The sequence below is a fragment of the Cervus canadensis genome, chromosome 7 (genome assembly GCF_019320065.1).
Source record: "Cervus canadensis isolate Bull #8, Minnesota chromosome 7, ASM1932006v1, whole genome shotgun sequence".
Lineage (NCBI taxonomy): Eukaryota > Metazoa > Chordata > Mammalia > Artiodactyla > Cervidae > Cervus > Cervus canadensis.
The window spans coordinates 30,745,488-30,763,756 of record NC_057392.1 but is presented as its reverse complement, the minus strand read 5'-3'; the positions used below and the strand labels follow the sequence as shown (position 1 = coordinate 30,763,756).

Genomic DNA, 18,269 nt, shown 5'->3' with positions numbered 1-18,269 from the left:
CAGCTTTCATACTCGGGCAAAATCAGACCTCCAAGTCTCATCCTGGGAGGATGCCCACCAGGCATCTGAAGTCTGGGGGGCTCCTGGCCGCGCCATCTTAGGAAGAACACTGACAAGCTGGAGCCTTCAGGAGATGGAGGTACCCGACAGGGAAGGGACCGAAGTCGCCTCAGCCTGAGCCCCGGCGTCTGAGAGAAGACGAATCCGCAAGGGCGAGGAGGCGGGAGGCGCATGCGTCTGTGCGGAGGGCGGAGGCGCATGTGTCTGTCTCCTCGGTGAGGAGACACAGCGACGGCAGGTGCTGCTCCGCGTGAGAGCGCGACACACCGTGCGACAGAGGAGGAAGCCGGCAGCCTCGCGGGGGCCTCAGGAGTGGGACCCGACAACTTTCCCTCAGGTGAGGACAAGCCTCACGATGTCCCCCACACACTTTTACCGGAAATGTCTTCATTCACAAGTTCTGCCACTGCGAATGTGGCCACCAAGAACGCCTTCCGCCCCCACCCAGGCCTGCAGCACCGTCCACGGAGAGGGGATCCCCTTCACCAGAGCAGAGAAGAGCCACAGCGAGAGGGAGGTGAGGCACGATGGTGAAAGGTCAGCTCGCATACCCGCCATGTGCGCACACGACAGGCTGAAGAGTCCCACCACAGAGGCTGCCACACAGCAGTGAAAATCCTGAGGGCAAGCGCCCCAGCCTGGGGGTCTGAGGGGGAGGAAGCTCCACCAGAGCACCTGGCTTTGAAGCCAGCAGGGGTTGATCCCAGGAGTGCCCTAAGGCTGAGGGAAACAAACTGCACGCTTGGAGGGCACACACAAGGTCTCGTGTGCACCGGACCCGGGGAACGCAGCGGCCTCATGGGAGCCTGAGTCAGACCTGCCTGCTGGGATTGCAGGCTCTCCCGTGGAGGTGGGGGGCCGCTGGGACTCACTGCAGGGACAGAGACACGGGTGGTGGGAGTTCTGGGGAGTACTCACTGCTGTGAGCCCTCCTGCAGACAGCCTGTTCTCACCAAGACCTGGCCCAACCCAATAGCTTGCAGGCTCCAGTGCTGAGACACCTCAGGCCAAACAACCAACAGACGGGAACACAGCCCTGCCCATTAGGAGACATGCTGCCGAAAGTCTGCCAGTCCCACTGCTGCCCACTCAACACAACCCCTTGACACAGCCCTGCCCACAAGAGGGGCAAGACCCAGCTCCACCCATCAGCAGGCAGGAACCAGGCCCTCTGACCAGGAAGCCTACACACGCCTCTAGACCAGCCTCGCCCAAGGGGCAGACAGCAGAAATAAGAACTGCAGTCCTGCAGCCTACAGAACAGAAACCACACTCACAGAAAGTCAGAGAAGATGGGACAGTTAAGAATATGTCCCAGAGGAAGGCACAAGATAAAACCCCAGAAGAACAACTAAGTGAATTAGAGACAGGCAACCTACCTGAAAAATAATTCAGAGGAATGATAGCGAAGATGATCCAAGATCTCAGAAAAGGAGACGCAGACCAAGAAGACACAAGAAATGTTTAACAACAAGCTAGAAGACCGAAAGAATAAACCAACAAATAGGAACAATGTAATATCTGACACAAAACACTGGAAGGAATCAAGAGCAGACTAACTGAGGCAGAAGAATGAATAAGTCGAAAGACAGAATGGTGGAAATAACTGCCAAGGAACAAAATAAAGAAGAAAGAGTGAAAAGAAAATACAGTCCAAGAGAACTCTACAACAACATTAAATGCACATTTATTTGCATTATGGGAATCCCAGAAGGAGAAGAGAGAGAAAGGACCTGAGAAAATATTTGAAGAGATAATAGCTGAAAACTTCCTTAACTTGGGAAAGGAAACAGTCACCTAAGTCGAGGAAGTGCAGAGGGTCCCAGGCAGGATAAACCCAAGGAGGAACATGCCAAGACACTTGGTAATCAAACTGACAAGTTAAAGACAAAGAGGAACTATTAAAGGCAGCAAGGGAAATGCAATAAATAACATACAAGAGAATTCCCATAAGGTTATCAGCTGAATATCAAGTTTTCAGCAGGAATTCTGCAGGCCAGAAGGGAGCTGGCACAATATATTTAAAGTGATGAAAGGAAGAACCAAGAATACTGAGCAAGGCTTTCAATCACATTTGATGGAGAAATGAAAAGTTACAGAAAAAGGGAAAAAAAAGGAAAAATAAGTTATGGAAAAACAAAAGCTAAGAGAATTCGTCACCACTAGACCAGCTTTGCAGCAAATGCTAAAGGAACCTCTCTAGGTAGAAAAGAAAAGGCCACTAGTAGAAAAAAGAAAAATACAAATGGGAAGCTCACCAATAAAGGCAAACATAAAGTGAAGGTAGAAGATCATCTCCACACAAATACGACATCAAAACCAGCAAGCATGAGACGAGAGCAGGAGAGCACAAATGCAGGGCACTGGAAATGTATTTGAAATGAAAAGACCAGCAACTTAACACTATCTTGTTTATTTATAGGCTGCTATATCAAAGCTTCATAGTAACTGCAGATTGAAAATCTACAATAGATACAAGAAAGAAAAAAGAATCCAAACACAACATTAAAGTCGTCAAATCACAAGAGAAGAAAACGAAAGAGGAAAGGAAGAAAAAGACTTGCAAAAACAAATTCAAAACAGGTAACCAAATGGCAATAAAAACATACATGTCAATAATACCTTAAACATAAATGGATAAAATGCTCCAATGAAAAGACTGACTGAATGGATACACAAACAAGACCCATACATATGTTGTCTACAAGAGACCCACGTGTTCAGACCTAGGGACACGAAAGTGAAAGTGAGGGGATGGAAAAGGAGTTCTATGGAAATGGAAATCAAAAGAAAGCTGGAATAGCAATATTCATATCAGACGAAATAAACCTCAAAATAAAAACTGTTACATAAAGGAGGACCCTACACAACAAAGGCATCTGTCTGAGACAAAGATACAACAACTGTAAATATATATGCAGCTGACATACGAGGACCGCAATATACAAGGCAAATGCTAGTAGCCATGAAGGAGAAACTGGCAGTAACACAATAATACAGTGGGGGACCTCAACACCCCACTTTCATCAATGGAGAGACCATCAGACAGAAAATCAATAAGCAAACACAGACCTTAAGTGATACATTAGGCCAGGCAGACTTAATTGATATTTTCAGAGCATTTTATCCAAAAGTAGCAGAATACATGATCTTTTCAAGTACACATGGAATATTCTCCAGGATTGATCACAAGCAGGGTCACAAAGTGAACCTCAGTAAATTTAAGAAAACTATCATATCAAGCATCTTTTTCAACCACAACACTACAAGATTAGGAATCAATTATAAGAAAAAAACCTTTGTGTTTGTGTTGTAAAAAACACAAACACGTGGAGGCTAAACAGTATGCTACTAAACCACCAATGGATCACTAAAGAAATCAAAGAGGAAATTTAAAAATACCTACAGATAAATGAAAATGAAAGTATGAGGATCTAAAACCTATGGGACACAGAAAAATCAGTGTTAAGAGGGAAATTTATAGCAATACAATCTTACTTCAGAAAATAAGAATAATCTCAAACTACCTAACCTTATACCTAAAGCAACTAGAGAAAGAAGCAGAAACAAAACCCAAAATTAATAAAGGAAAAAATTCATAAAGATCAGAGCAGTAATAGATGAAATAGGGATGAAGAAATCAATAGAAAAGATCAATGAAACTAAAAGCTGGTTCTTTGAAAAGATAAACAAAATTGGTAAACCTTTAGGTTTCAAGTTGATAAAATTAGAAATGAAAAAGAAGTTATAACTGATACCACAGAAATACAAAGCATCATAAGAGACTGCTACAACCAACTATATGCCAATAAAATGGACAACCTAGAAGAAATAGACAAGTGCTTAACAAGGTACAATCTTCCAAGACTGAAACAAGAAGAAAAGAAATAGCAAATATGAACAGAATGAATTGAAACTGTGAATTTAAAAAATTCCAACAAACAAAAGTTCAGAACCAGATGGCTTCACAGGCAAATTCTATCAGATAAGTTAACTCTATCAGAAGAGTTAACCTGTCCTTCTGAAACTATTCCAAAAATTTCAGAGAAAGGAACACTCCCAAGTTCATTCTATGAGGCCACCATCACTCTGATACAAAAACCAGACAAAGATATCACAAAAAAGAAAATTACAGGTCAATTCACCGATGAACATGAATGCAAAAATCCTCAAAAGAAATCCTAGCAAACTGACGACTCCAACAATCCACTAAAAGTTATACACCATGATCAAGTAGGGATCTGTCCCAGGGATGCAAGGAATTCTTCAGTATTTACAAATCATCAATGTGATATGATATACCACACTATCAAACTGAAGAATAAAAATCATATGATAATCTCAGTAGTTGTAGAAAAAGCTTTTGACAGAAATCAATACCCATTTATGATTAACACTCTCTAGAAAGTGGGCACAGAACAAATCCACCTCAACATTAAAAATCCAGATATGATAAACCTACAGCTAACATTATTCTCAATGGTGGGAAGCTAGATACATTTCCCCTAAGATAAGGAACAAGGCAAGGATATCTACTGTCACTGCTTTCATTCAACATAGTTTTGGAAGTCCTATCCATGGCAGTCAGAGGAGGAAAAAATAAATAAAAGGAATCCAAACTGGAAAAGAATGTCTCTATTTGCAGATGAAATGATACTATACACAGAAAATCCTAAAGATGCTACCAGAAACCTACTAGAGCTCATCAGTGAATTCAATAGAGTTGCAGGATATAAAATTAATACACAGAAATCTATTGCATTTCTATATACTAACAATACAAAATCAAAATCATAAATACAAGTTAAACAATGCCATTTACTATCTAATCAAAAAGAATAAAATATTTAAGGAGGCAAAAGGTCTGTACACAGAAAACTAAGATACTGATGAAAGAAATCAAAGACAACACAAACAAATGGGAGAGATACACCATGTTCTTGAACTGGAAGAATCAACACTGTGAAAACCAATATCTACCCAAAGCAATCTACAGATTCAATGCACTCTCTATCAAATCACCAATGGCATTTTCCACAGAATTAGAACAAAAAATTGTAAATTTGTGAGGAAATAGAAAAGACTCCAAACAATCAAAGCAATCTTGAGAAAGAAAAATGGCGCTGGAGGAATTAGGCTCCCTGACTTCAGACTATGCTACATAAATACAGTAATCAAGACAGTATGGTACTGATACAAAAACAGAAATATAGATCAATGGAACAGGATCTAGAAAGCCCACAGGTAAACCCAGGCACCCGTGGTCACCTAATCTATGACAAAGGAGGCAAGAAAATGGACTGGTGAAAAGACAGTCTCTTCAGTAACTGGTGCTGTGAAAACTGGACTGCTGCATGTCCAGAATGAAATTAGAATATTCTTTACATAAAAATACACAAAATACATAAAACCATAAATAAAAATAAACCCAGTATGAATTAAAGAACTATAAGACCGGAGACTACAAAACACTTAGAGGAAAATAGGCACAACACTCTGATATAAATTGCAGCAATATTTGTCTTCTACAGTAATGAAAATAAAAAGAAAAATAAATGGGAATTAATTAAAGTCAAAAGCTTTTGCACAGCCAAGGAAATGACAAAACAAAATAGAAAATATTTGTAAACAATGTGACAAGAGCTTAATTTCCAAAATTTACAAACCGCTCATGAAGCTCAAATTTATATATATAAGCAACGCAATAAAAAAAATGGGCAGAAGACCTAAATAGACACTTCACTTCCCCAAAGAAGAAACAGAACTGGCCCAGAGGCACATAAAAGGATGTTCAACATCATTAATTCTTAGAGAAATGCAATCAAAACTACCATGAGGTGTTGCTTCACACCCATCAGAATAGTCATCATCAAAAAGGCTACAAACAATAAATGTTGGAGAGGGTGTTGTCTCAAAAGGGGACCGTCCCCAATTGTTGGTGGGAATGTAAGTTGGTACAACCGCTATGGAGAATAGTATGGAGGTTCCTTAAGAAACTGAAAAAAAGAGCTACAATATGATCCAGCAATCCCACCCCTGGACATATATCTGAAGAAAAACATGGTTCAAAAGGATACATGCATCCCAGTTGTGCATTGCAGTGCTGTTTACAATAGCCGAATTATGGAAGTAACTTAAATGTCCATTGACAGATGATTGGATGAAGAAGACGTGGTACACACATATAATGGGATATTCAGTTCAGTTCAGTCGCTCAGTCATGTCCGACTCTTTGCGACCCCATGGACTGCAGCATGCAAGGCTTTCCTGTCCATCACCAACTCCCCGCTGCTTGCTCAAACTCATGTCCATTGAGTGGGTGATGCCATCCAACCATCTCATCCTCTGTCATTCCCTTCTCCTCCCGTCTTCAATCTTTCCTAGCATCAGGGTCTTTTCCAACAAGTCAGTTCTTCACATCAGGGGGCCAAAGTATTGGAGTTTCAGCTTCAGCATCAGTCCTTCCAATGAACACCCAGGACTGATCTCCTCTAAGATGGACTGGTTGGATCTCCTTGCAATCATGGGACTCAAGGGTCTTCTCCAACACCACAGTTCAAAAGCATCAATTCTTCGGCACTCAGCTTTCTTTACAGTCCAACTTTCATGACTAATGGAAAAACCATAGCCTTGACTAGATGGATCTTTGTCAGCAAAGTAATGTCTCTGCTTTTTAATATGCTGTCTAGGTTGGTCATAGCTTTTCTTCCAAGGAGCAAATGTCTTTAATTTTATGGCTGCAGTCACCATGTGCAGTGATTTTGGAGCCCTCCAAATTAAAATCTCTCACTGTTTCCATTCTTTCCCCATCTATTTTCCAAGAAGTTATGGGACCAGATGCCATGATCTTAGCTTTTTGAATGTTGAGTTTTAAGACAACTTTTTCACTCCCCTCTTTCACTTTCATCAAGAGGTTCTTCAGTTCTTCTTTGCTTTCTGACATAAAGTGATGTCATCTGTGTAGCTAAGGTTATTGATATTTCTTCCAGCAATCTTGATTCTTGAGTAATGGGATATTCAGTTCAGTTCAGTTGCTCAGTCGTGTCTGACTCTTTATTACTCAGCCATTAAAAAGAATGAAATAATGCCATTTGCAACAACATGAATAGACCTGGAGATTATCATACTACAGGAATTAAGTCAGAGTAAGACAAATATATGATATCACTTATATGCAGAATCTAAAAAGATGATACAAATGAACTTATTTACCAAACAGAAACAAACTCACAGACTTAGAAAACAAACTTAGGTTACCAAAGGGAAATGCTGGGGGAGAGATAAATTGGGAGTTTGGGATTGACAGGTACTCACTGCTATATTTAAAACTGTTTAGCACAGAGAACTCTATTCAATATTCTGTAATAACCTAAGATGGGAAAAGAATTTTTAAAATAATAAATACATATGTATAACTGAATCACTTTGCTGTACATTGGAAACTAACCCAACAATATGAATCAACTATACTCCAATACAAAATTTAAAAAAAAGTTTTTAAGGCATTACAGAACTTCCTTCCCACATCTCTGATGAAATGAGCAGGAATAATAAAGCTGGAAAACACATACAAATACACAAACACAAGCAGCCACCCCACAAAGATTAGGGTGTAACAGAATTTAATAAATGTCTAAAACTCACATAACGCATACTGATAATTCAAAAAATGCTGAAAATTCTAACAGTCAGCCAACCTGGAGAGATACAAACTGAGTGTCTTTCTCTTTTTACTTTTGTTTGATGAAGGAGAAGAGATGAAGGGAAGCAAGAGGTGACACGGGAGAGTCAGGGATGGGGCTGACACAGAACTAGAAAACAAGACACAACGTATAAAGCAATGATTTTTAGAAAGTGCAAGACCGGGAGCCCTGGGAGAGCAGGTCCAGACGCAAGGTCAGTGCAAGGGGAGCTTCCCAGACAGAGCCCAGCAAGTCTCCAGAGCTCAGGGAGGCGAGGTGGCATCAAGGGTAACAGAGAAGGACGGAGGGACACAGCAGCTACTGGAGATACACACGTTCAAGGAGGAGAGGAAGCCATGAGCACAAAAAAGAGAAGTGGGAAAACTGGAATAAAGACCCCCCCCCCGGACAGGGTCGACGGCAGATTAGATGCTGTGGAGGATACAGCAATATCGCTTGAAGACACAACACCAGAAGCTACTGAAAAAGAAACACAGCTGAAAGGCCTGAATCAAATGAGCAGTGCACCTGTGACTTGTGTGATAATATCGAGCGGTACCTATGCATACACGGAGTCACAGGAGGAGGAGACAAAGGGCAAAACGGAAACAAGTTTAAAGAAACAATGGCTGAAATTTTTCCAAATTTGATGAAAACTATAAACCTACATATAGAAAAATCTCGAAGAACTCTAAGCAGAAAATACAAAGCCACACTAAGACCCATCGTGACCTCTTTAAAAATGTAAAAGAAGACCCAACAAAAAGTTGCTCAAACTCTATACACTTACTAGACTTGCCAAATTGACAATATCAAGTGTTTACAAAGGTGTGGGGTAACTGCAACTCTTGTAACACTGCTGGGGGGAATTCTCTATGGGATGGTTCATAAAGCAGTTGGCAATTTCTTATAAAGTCTGACACACAATTACCAAATGAGAAATTCTACTCATAGGTATTCATCCAAAAAAATCAAAACTATATGTTCACACAAAGACCTGTATGTGAATGTCCATTGCAGCTGTATACATAATATGAAAAAACTAGAAGTAACCCAAATGTCCTCCGCTAGTGAATGGAGTGTGGTACACCCAGAAGATAGAATACTATTTATCAGTAAAAAGGAATAGCTTACTGAAACATCAACTTGGATGAATCTCAGAAGTGTTCTGCTGAATGCAAGAGGCCAGGCACAAAGGTTACTGGCCACAAAAGTATGTGTCTCCATGTATGTGACATTCTGGAGCAGGTGAAACCACAGGGACAGAAATTAGACCAGCAGGCGGCCAGGCACAGGAGTTTCCTACAAAGGAGAACAAGGGGACCCCTGGGATGATGGTCTGTCATCACTGTGGTAGGCTGCATGACTATACACATTTGTCAAAAATCCCTGAATTGCACAGTTAAAACTGGTGAATTTTATTTTACATTAAATTATACCTCAATAAAGCTCATCAAAAAAGAGAGAATGGTGCTATCTAATGAGTGTGAGATCTTGAGGGCTGGTTTCTGAATTAAAGAGGCAATCAGAAGTCTGTGGGAATAAATGACACCCTCTCCCCAGTTATCACCAGAAACCCTGGAACAGGACAGGGACAAGCCCTGAGAAAGCTGGGTCCAAGCACCCAAAGGCTGTCTCTGACACCAGCTGAGACTTCTCCTTTCTTGGCCGTTCCCTTGGGCTACAGGAAAGCATGGGTGACTTGGACTGCTGGTGACAGCAAACCAGCTTAAATATTGAGCTGGTAAATGAGCAACATGGGAACCACACTCCTGGGACCAACGGGTGATGTTTAAACCTGGACAATGGAAAAATAACAACATGCCTAACTTCCCACCCAGAAATAGTAGAAAGTGTTAATATTCTCATCTTTCATAGCAGAAGGTCAACCAACAAACCTTATAATTGAAATGTGTAGATTTCAAAAATCCCAATGAATCCAAATGTATAACCCAAAAAACCCAAATGTATAGTTTTCAAAAATGACTCCAATTAACATTGTTCATAATCTTTTTTCTTAACCTCAGAGGGATTTTATAGGAAATAAATACCCTTTAGAGTAAAAATTGTTCAGCAATTCATTCACTTTCCCTGGTGGCTCAGATGACAAAAAAATCCACCCGCATTCAGGAGACCTGGGTTCAATCCCTGGGTTGGGGAGATCCCCTGGAGGAGGGCATGGCAACCCACTCCAGGATTCTTGCCTGGAGAAACCCATGGACAAAGTCTGGAGGGCTGCAGTCCCTGGGGTGGCAAAGAGTCAGATACAACTGAGTGACTACCACTTCACTTCAAAGTGAAATTTAGTACTTGAAAAATTAAATAGAGAAATTATAGTAGGATCCTGTCTACTGATATACCTTATTTCATAATATCTGAGACACTAATGCTTATAAGACATACATTCCCTTGTGGCTCAGCTGGTAAAGAATCCACCTGCAATGCAGGAGACCTGGGTTCGATCCCTGGGTTGGGAAGATCCTCTGGAGAAGGAAAAGGCTACCCACTCCAGTATTCTGGCCTGGAGAATTCCATGGACTGTATGGTCCATGGGGTTGCAAAGAGTCGGACATGACTGAGCAACTTTCACAAGGAAGAAAATCACTCCATGATATACAAAAATATCAAAGATGTGAAAAACATGGAAAAAAGTATGAAAGTATGACTCAGAATCAATAAAATATATCTCTATTCACCCAGCCATATGCATATAAAACAGTTCCTGGAATAAGGTCACTTACATTTAAAAACAATTATTTCTCAGATGGAAGATCTAAGGTCATTTTAAAACTTATCTTTTATACATTAAAAAAGTTCTTTATAATGAAGACATGTTCACAAAAACAAATGATTTTTATTCAAAAGAAAAAAAATGAAATAAATATGACAAGATGTTGGGCTTCCCTGTAGGCCAATGGTTAAGAATCCACCTGCCAATGCCAGGGACACAGGTTCAATCCCTGGTCTGGGAAGACCCGACCTGCCGTGGGACAGCGAAGCCCGTGGGCCACCACTGCTGAGCCCTGCTCAGCAACAGAGACTGCTGGGGGGAGGAGCCCTCGCCAGATCTGGAGAGCAGCCCTCCCTGGCTGTGCCTAGAGAAGGCTCAGCGCACCCAAAATAAACACATAGCTCAATCTTAAAAACAACATGCCAAGATGTTAATAGTGGGTCCTTCTGGGTGTGGGATCACAGGTGACATTTCTCCTTCATCTATGTCTGCATTTTAAAGTAACCCTTAAAACTGAAAAAGTGAACGAAGCCAGCAGAGACTCATGAAACCTGGGCTGGACACCCTTGGATGAAAGCTGTTTCTGGCCAGAGGTCACATCCGCGATCCCCACACTGCAAGTCCTTCATCCTGTGACCACCGGCTGCCCTTCCTGCCACATTGTTCAGATGAATGCTGGGACTTGGAAGGCAGTTGGTGCCTCTGCTCTGGCACTCAGCTTCTCAGGGAGCTTCCTAATCCCCTGAGGACCCTGTCAGACAGGCAGTCCTAAGGTCACCCCTGAGATGCTGACCCTGGAGGTCTGCAGCGGGGCGTGGGAAACTGTGCGTTAGGCGCCCAGGTAGCTCATAACTGGTCGCACAGCTCTGGGGCTCCTCGGCACGTCTGGAGGGAAGGTCTGGAGGCATCCCCAAGCCTCTGTGCCCCCACGAGGGCACCTGCTGCCCACCACACAGCCCAGGAGGACCAGCTCAGCCCAAAGAACAGCTGAGGAGAGGAACCCAGGAGACCCACACCCTCCTGCCAGGAGAAGGCTGGGGGCTCAACCCAGACCCACGCCCAAAACTCCGAGAGCACTGGACTGTCCAAAGAGAGCTTACCCCCGTGAAATACACAGCCATGAACAAGGCCCTCCGCCATACAGAAAAGACACACAGATCCCTGCAGCCATTCTGCACTCCATGCCTGGTTCTGCCAGACGCAAACACCACCTAGAGCCAATACTACCCTGGAGACTTCCAAAAATCTATTACCCTGTCCTGTGCATTTGTTTCCATATGAAGAGAAGTCTGAGGTTTTAATTCTCTCTCCTGGACATAATTCATAAGAAAATGGTTTCCTCAGGGCAGCCATTTGGTTCAATGTCACGTTTCCAGAATCTGATCCATTACTTTGTGCCAGCTGCTTTTCACAACTGTGTGCACCAGGCTTCCATCTCCAGGGGTCCTTAGCCCAGTGCTTTCCAAACTAATGTGCGTAAGAATCCCCTGGGATCTTGTTTAAAAAAAAAAAAGCCAAATGAGCCTTTGTTCCTGTCATAGGGCTACACACTATGGTGCTATTTTCCCCTGAGGTTTGCAGGAAGTTTATAGAGTACCAGCAAGTTGTAAAGCCAAATGCCTCTCCATTGTACATTTTTCTATCTGCTCTTTACTGAACTACAAGTGATCAGAGTTAAATACTAAGCAGAAGATCTAGAGATTTTTTAAAAAGTACATGTGTAGGTAAGGGAAGTATTTGAAGAAGTTCAGAAAATGACTTTAATTATACAAAGGAGTAGCAGCATAAGATAAGAAAGTGCAAGTTGGCTAGCTTGGGAAGGGTGACTTCTCATTAAATCAGAAAACTGTTGTCTGCTGCAGGATGGATCCTTTAACTTGAAGGGGGACAGGAAAATTAAAAGAGGCAGCTGTGATAACATCTTTACAGCTTTGAATTCAACTGAGAAGAAAGCTGGGAGGAACCAGAGAGTAATTTTACGCTGAGCTGTCCAAGGTCCAGACAAATGATATTTCTGTGCTATTATTATTCAAGGTCCCAAACACTGAGATGAAGAAAAGATCATCAAGACAAAACACAAAAAGTTTCAAGGCACCTGCTGCTGCTGCTGAGTCGCTCGGTCCCGTCCGCTCCGTGAGACCCCGTGGGCTGCAGCTCCCCAGGCCCCTCTGTCCATGGGGGTCTCCAGGCAAGGATACTGGAGTGGGTATCCATGCCCTCCGCCAGGGGACCTTCCCAAACGAGGGATCGAAAGCCGACCTCCTGCATGGCATCTGAGCCACCAGAGAAGCCCCAAGGCGCACACACAACAGTATTTTTAAAATCGTGTCATATGACATGCACGGTTTCCCAGGTGACTCAGCGGTAAAGAGTCCGCTTGCCAATGCAGGAAATGCAGGTTCGATCCCTGGGTTGGGAAGACCCCCTGGAGGAGGACATGGCAACCCACTCCAGTGTTCTTGCCTGGAGAATCCCAGGGACGGAGGAGCCTGGCGGGCTACAGTCTGTGGGGTTGCAAAAGTCAGACATGACTGAGCAACTAAACAACAACATGTTATATATACCACAGAGAAGGAGGCTGGGGGAATGCACAGCAAAAGACCCTGGATGGTGAGACTATGTTTACCTCTGGTTATGCTAGTTTGACATTTTCTATAATGAAAATACATTACTTTCATCATAAAAATAATAACAGTTAATTTGTAAGTGGTCATGCTGAAACAGAGAGAAGGGAAGGAGGGATGGAGGAAGGCAGGGAGAGATGAACAGAAAAGAAAGAAAGAAGGGAGCAGATAAACAGTTATGGGTGTTTTTTCCCTTGGAAGGAGATGTCTTTCAAATGGCAATTCCCTTCACATACTTCTTTTAAGTACGCCCCCCACAATTCTTTCCTATATTTTTTCTGGGATTGTATTAATATTAAGGCTGTGATTATACTTTAAAGCATTGAATGAAATGTGAGGAACTAGAATCTTCCAATTCCAGTCATTTCTCTGTAATCGGTGCTGTTTCCCATGCAGCGACTGGCAGCTATGAAGTCTGCAGCACTTCAAAGGTGAAACGCAAGGCCCTTTCCCTTCCTGGCAGGACCCACAACGTGCCAGCCACTCACGTGGCTGCCTGCCCAGTGACCGTGCCGCAGGCTCTCCCAAACGCAGAGTCCTCACTGGACTTCTGTGAGAGCGCTGCGGCCTTGATGGGCTGATGACGCAGAGCGCAGGGAAGTGGGCACTAACCAGTGGGAAGAAGCATGCGGAAAAGGGCTGCAAAGTCAGGAGTGTCAGAAACGGCGCAGAAGGTACCTTTAGGATGGTGATGTTCCAGGTAAAGCTCTCCACCGCCTTTTGCAGTTTGCGTTCCTTCAGGCCTTCCTTGGTGCCGATGCTGTGCAGGTGCTCGTGGAACTCCATGGCTGAAAGAAGCAGAAAGACAAAGGATGTTACTCTCCCACCCAATCTGCGGTAATGGGCCAGCAATATTTATTTTTCTAGGTGTAGCTAGAAAGATTCCAGTCTCCACTGGGATTTCACAGAGGATGAAATAACAAAGTTCCGGCAGGGGAAGCACTGCCAATTCACAGCCTCAATGAGGCAGACAGCATCTCCAAGTGCGTGCCTGTGGACTGGGATGCTGCCCAGGGCACAGGTGACCATCCGCATTCTTCCTCTAGAGGTGGGGGCGCTGAAGAGACTCAGCCAGGTTCAGAGACTGAGGCTGAGGGAGCGGGAGGGACCGTGGACCAGGCCCAGGCTTTGGAATCTCGGAGGCTGATTTTAGCTCCACTGAGGTCTCAATGATGCTTTGGAACTGTGGTGTGGAGAAGACTCTTGAGAGTCCCTTGGACTCCAAGGAGATCCAACCAGTCCATCCTTAAGGAGATCAGTCCTGGGTGTTCACTGGAAGGACTGATGCTGAAGCTGAAACTCCAAGACTTTGGCCACCTGATGCGAAGAACTGACTCACTGGAAAAGACCCTGATACTGGGAAAGATTGAAGGCGGGAGGAGAAGGGGATGACAGAGGATGAGATGGTTGGATGGCATCACCAACTTGATGGACATGATTTTGAGTAAGCTCTGGGAGATGGTGAAGGACAGGGAGGCCTGGCGTGCTGCAGTCCATGGGGTCACAAAGAGTCGGACACGACTGAGTGACTGAACTGAACTGAGGTCTCAATGTTGGCAATTAAGGATGAAAAACAGCACAAAACACTGTGTTTCCTGTCCCAGTAAGAGTCAGCCCAAGGTCCCAGACCAAGCCTGCAGCAGAGCAGAGAGGATGAGAGAAAGCCAGGGCACCCTGCTGCTGCTGCTAAGTCACTTCAGTCGTGTCCAACTCTGTGCGACCACATAGATGGCAGCCCACCAGGCTCCCCCGTCCCTGGGATTCTCCAGGCAAGAACACTGGAGTGGGTTGCCATTTCCTTCTCCAAGGGCACCCTACCTCTGTATAATTCACATAATCAGTGCATATTCCTCACCACCATTCAAAACAGTATGAACGCAGGAGTGGTGGGACATCCTCTTCCTGATTTAATATCATTAAAACTCATGGAGTTTTTTTTACATATTCACTTGCAGTCAGTTATCCCATCGCTGGCCAATGGGAACCCTGCAGGTGCGTTTCTAAGTCCTCCTGAGGTCACTGATTAGCCTTTGACACGTCCCTTGCTTCTGGCATAAGACGTTCTAGAGTTAGCAAGTACACTGCTCACCTGGGCCTGGAACCAGGCATTTCTCCAAGGATACTCTGGATTCTTACAGTGGAGAATGGTGCTCAAAGACCACAATCTGGGGGCCAGGAGTGCTCACCGTTACTGAGTTCCCACTGTTTTCCAGGCTCTTTAGTGAACAGATCTTAGGTACGTGGGCTTTTTTTTTTAAGGGAAGAATATTTTTTCTAAGGGAAGCAACAAGAATTGCTTGTACCTCTAATTCAAATTTACAGTTACAATGTTTTCACTACTTTCTTAAATCTTAGACTTATCTCTTTGGCAGGCAATCTTAATTAACCACATCAACATAACTAATAGTAAGACTGCTAAATACAATTTAAACTCTACATTTTTTTTTTTTTTTGGTCAGAGTACATCTCATTGAGAATGTACAATAAAAGTACAGTGTTCCAAGGTCAGTAAAGGTAATTATTTTCTTTACATGGTTATGTCTGTAACAAAGTACAATTACGTACGTTTGTTTCCTTTTTATCCCATTGTGTATGTGGGGGTGGGACGTGTTTTTGCTTTTTTGGATAAATTTATTTTTTTTATGATTCCTAAGCCAAACTGTGTATCAAGGTGCATTCAGGTAAATCTTACTTTCTTCCTGGATTCCTCTACCCTAATTCCTCCCTTCCCCCGTACATTTTTATGAGTTTTTAGTTTATCTTTTATTGTCTTCTTTCTCCTTGAAGATCTAAGCAGAGGTGTCCGTGTATCCACAAACCTCCATTTTTTGCACAAAAGCAGCGTAGTATGCACACTGCTCTGTGGCCTTCCTCTGAGCAGCCACAGTGGAGATCGCTCACTGCCCACGTATCAAGCCCTTCTCACCCTTCTCTGACACCTACAGAGTCCCCCCACACTGGGGAGATGAGCTGCCTTTGGTTTAACCAGCCCTCACTGATGGACGTGGTCTCCCAATCTTTCGCTGTTACAACTAATGTTGGAGCAGCCAGCATTTTTACAAGACATTTCCCCTGTTCTTTTGTACATTTCTCCTGTTCAGGTGGGCACCCTGATTTCTAACTGCCTTTCTATGCAACATCATTTCAAAGCAGTTCTTTACATAGTGATTGACAGGAACTTTATTCCTTAGTGTCTTTAAACAGTGAACAAGAGCTGACATACAGGATAAATATAGTAACCTGCCAATCTAGTCTTGCTTCTTCTCCATTTTCTCTCTCCTAATAGGAACCAGGGCCCTAATTCCTGTCATGCTAATAAAGCTTAAGAAACTCATTGGTTTAAAAAAGGAACAGTAATTAGTAGAAGTCATTACACTGTCTAGGGCACTCCCACGCTGACCCTTCTCCTTTAATTCGGCCTCTCTCTGGACAACTTCCCGGCTTGGTCACTAACCGCCCCCCGCCCAGCCCACTGCCGGCAGCCTGGCACAGAGGGCCACATCCCCCATATCTGCTTCCAGCCTTCCCTGGGTGTGCTTGGTTTAACACACTGAAAAAAGACAAGTAATAACCATGACGAGGTGGCAATTACGTTCTAACGTCCAGGATTTCTGCTAAAGCAAAACACACACACACGTTCTCCCCGGCACACGCCTTGACGACTCAGATCCACCTCCTAGAACGTGGCCAGATGAGGCCCTGAGAGTAAGACCATGATGGTTCTTTAGTTTTAATACTTTGGCATCATCTGGATTTCAGGATATTAATCTTTAATATCCATCTTTCGGGTAGTAAGCCAGGAACCATTTTGGTCTTAGAAGCACCACTGAGGCTCGGAAGGTGGACGTCCAGACAGAACACAGAAAAGAGATGAGACAGGAGAGCAGGCAGAGCAGTAACGCTCTGTTACCAAGGCTGAGCTCAGACAAGCGTCCACCCAGACTGCGCGGAGGCAGCCTGCAGGAGGGTCAGCAGAACACAGAGCCAGAGGCTGCCTTGGGAAGCACTGAGGACTCAAGGAAGAAACACAGGCCAGATGATTAAAAACGTGATACTGATAAAGATAAAATGGGGAAACATTTAAGAAAACAAGTATAGCTGCCTAAAAACTTGTATTCCCCTCATCTATTAAAGTACAGCCACTATGGAGAACAGTGTGGACAGTCCTTAAAAAAACTAAGAATAAAACTCATATGACCCAACAATCCTACTACTTGGCATATTCCCTGAAAAAACCATAACTGAAAAATACACATGTACCCCAGTATTCATTGCAGCACTATTTACAATAGCTAGGACACGGAAGCAACCTAGATGTCCATTGACAGATGAGTGTATAAAGAAGTGTGGTACACGTACACAGTGGAATATTACTCAGCCATAAAAAGGAAGGTATTTGAGTCAGTTCTAATGAGATGAACGAACCTAGAGCCTATTATACGAGTGAAGTAAGTCAGAAAGAGAAAAACAAGTAACATATGTTAACATGTATATATGCAATCTAGACAAACGGTACTGATGGCCCTATTTGCAGGGCAGCAACAGAAACACAGATATACAGGCAGACCTGCAGGCAGCGGGGGAGGAGATGAGAGCAGCATGAAGCGTACACGTTATCACACGGAAAGGAGACAGCCCGCGGGAATCTGCTGTGAACACTGGGCGCTCAGACCTGCTGCTCCAGGAAAACCTGGGGGGACGGGAGGGAGGTGGGTGGGGGGTTCAAGAGAGAGGGGACCTGTGTACACCTAGGGTTGATTCATGCCGATGTGTGGCAGAAACCAGCACACTACTGTAAGGCATTTATCCTCCGATTAAAAGTAAAAAATTTTCAAAGTGAGATAAGACATTTCACCCTTATCTTCCCCTTCTTAAAATACCTTTATAGTCAAATAAAAGTCCAAAAGGAGGCCAAAAGTTAGGGTTAGGTTGTGTGTGAGTGTGTATGTGTGTGCACGTGTATGAGTGTGTACATGTGACTAAGCATGTGTGTGCAAGTGTGTGTGCATGTTTATGAGTGTGTACATGTGACTGAGTATGTGTGTGTGACTATGTGTAAGTATATTTGTGTCAGTGTATGTACATGTGTGTGTATTTAATAATGAAGTTCTTTAAAAGTGGGCACAAATAGTGATGAGTTGACAAATGGAAAATTATGTTAAAAATCGGAAA

The 18,269-nt window shown here is 43.4% G+C and overlaps 1 protein-coding gene across 1 annotated transcript in view; it reads right to left on the bottom strand.

Annotated features, from left to right (window-relative positions):
- PLCL2 (phospholipase C like 2) overlaps window positions 1–18,269 on the bottom strand; it is a 211,954-nt gene that overhangs the window by 18,301 nt on the left and 175,384 nt on the right. The window contains exon 6 of the mRNA XM_043474804.1: window positions 13,776–13,885. Coding sequence (XP_043330739.1) covers window positions 13,776–13,885 — 110 coding nt within the window. The remainder of the gene's footprint in view (window positions 1–13,775; window positions 13,886–18,269) is intronic.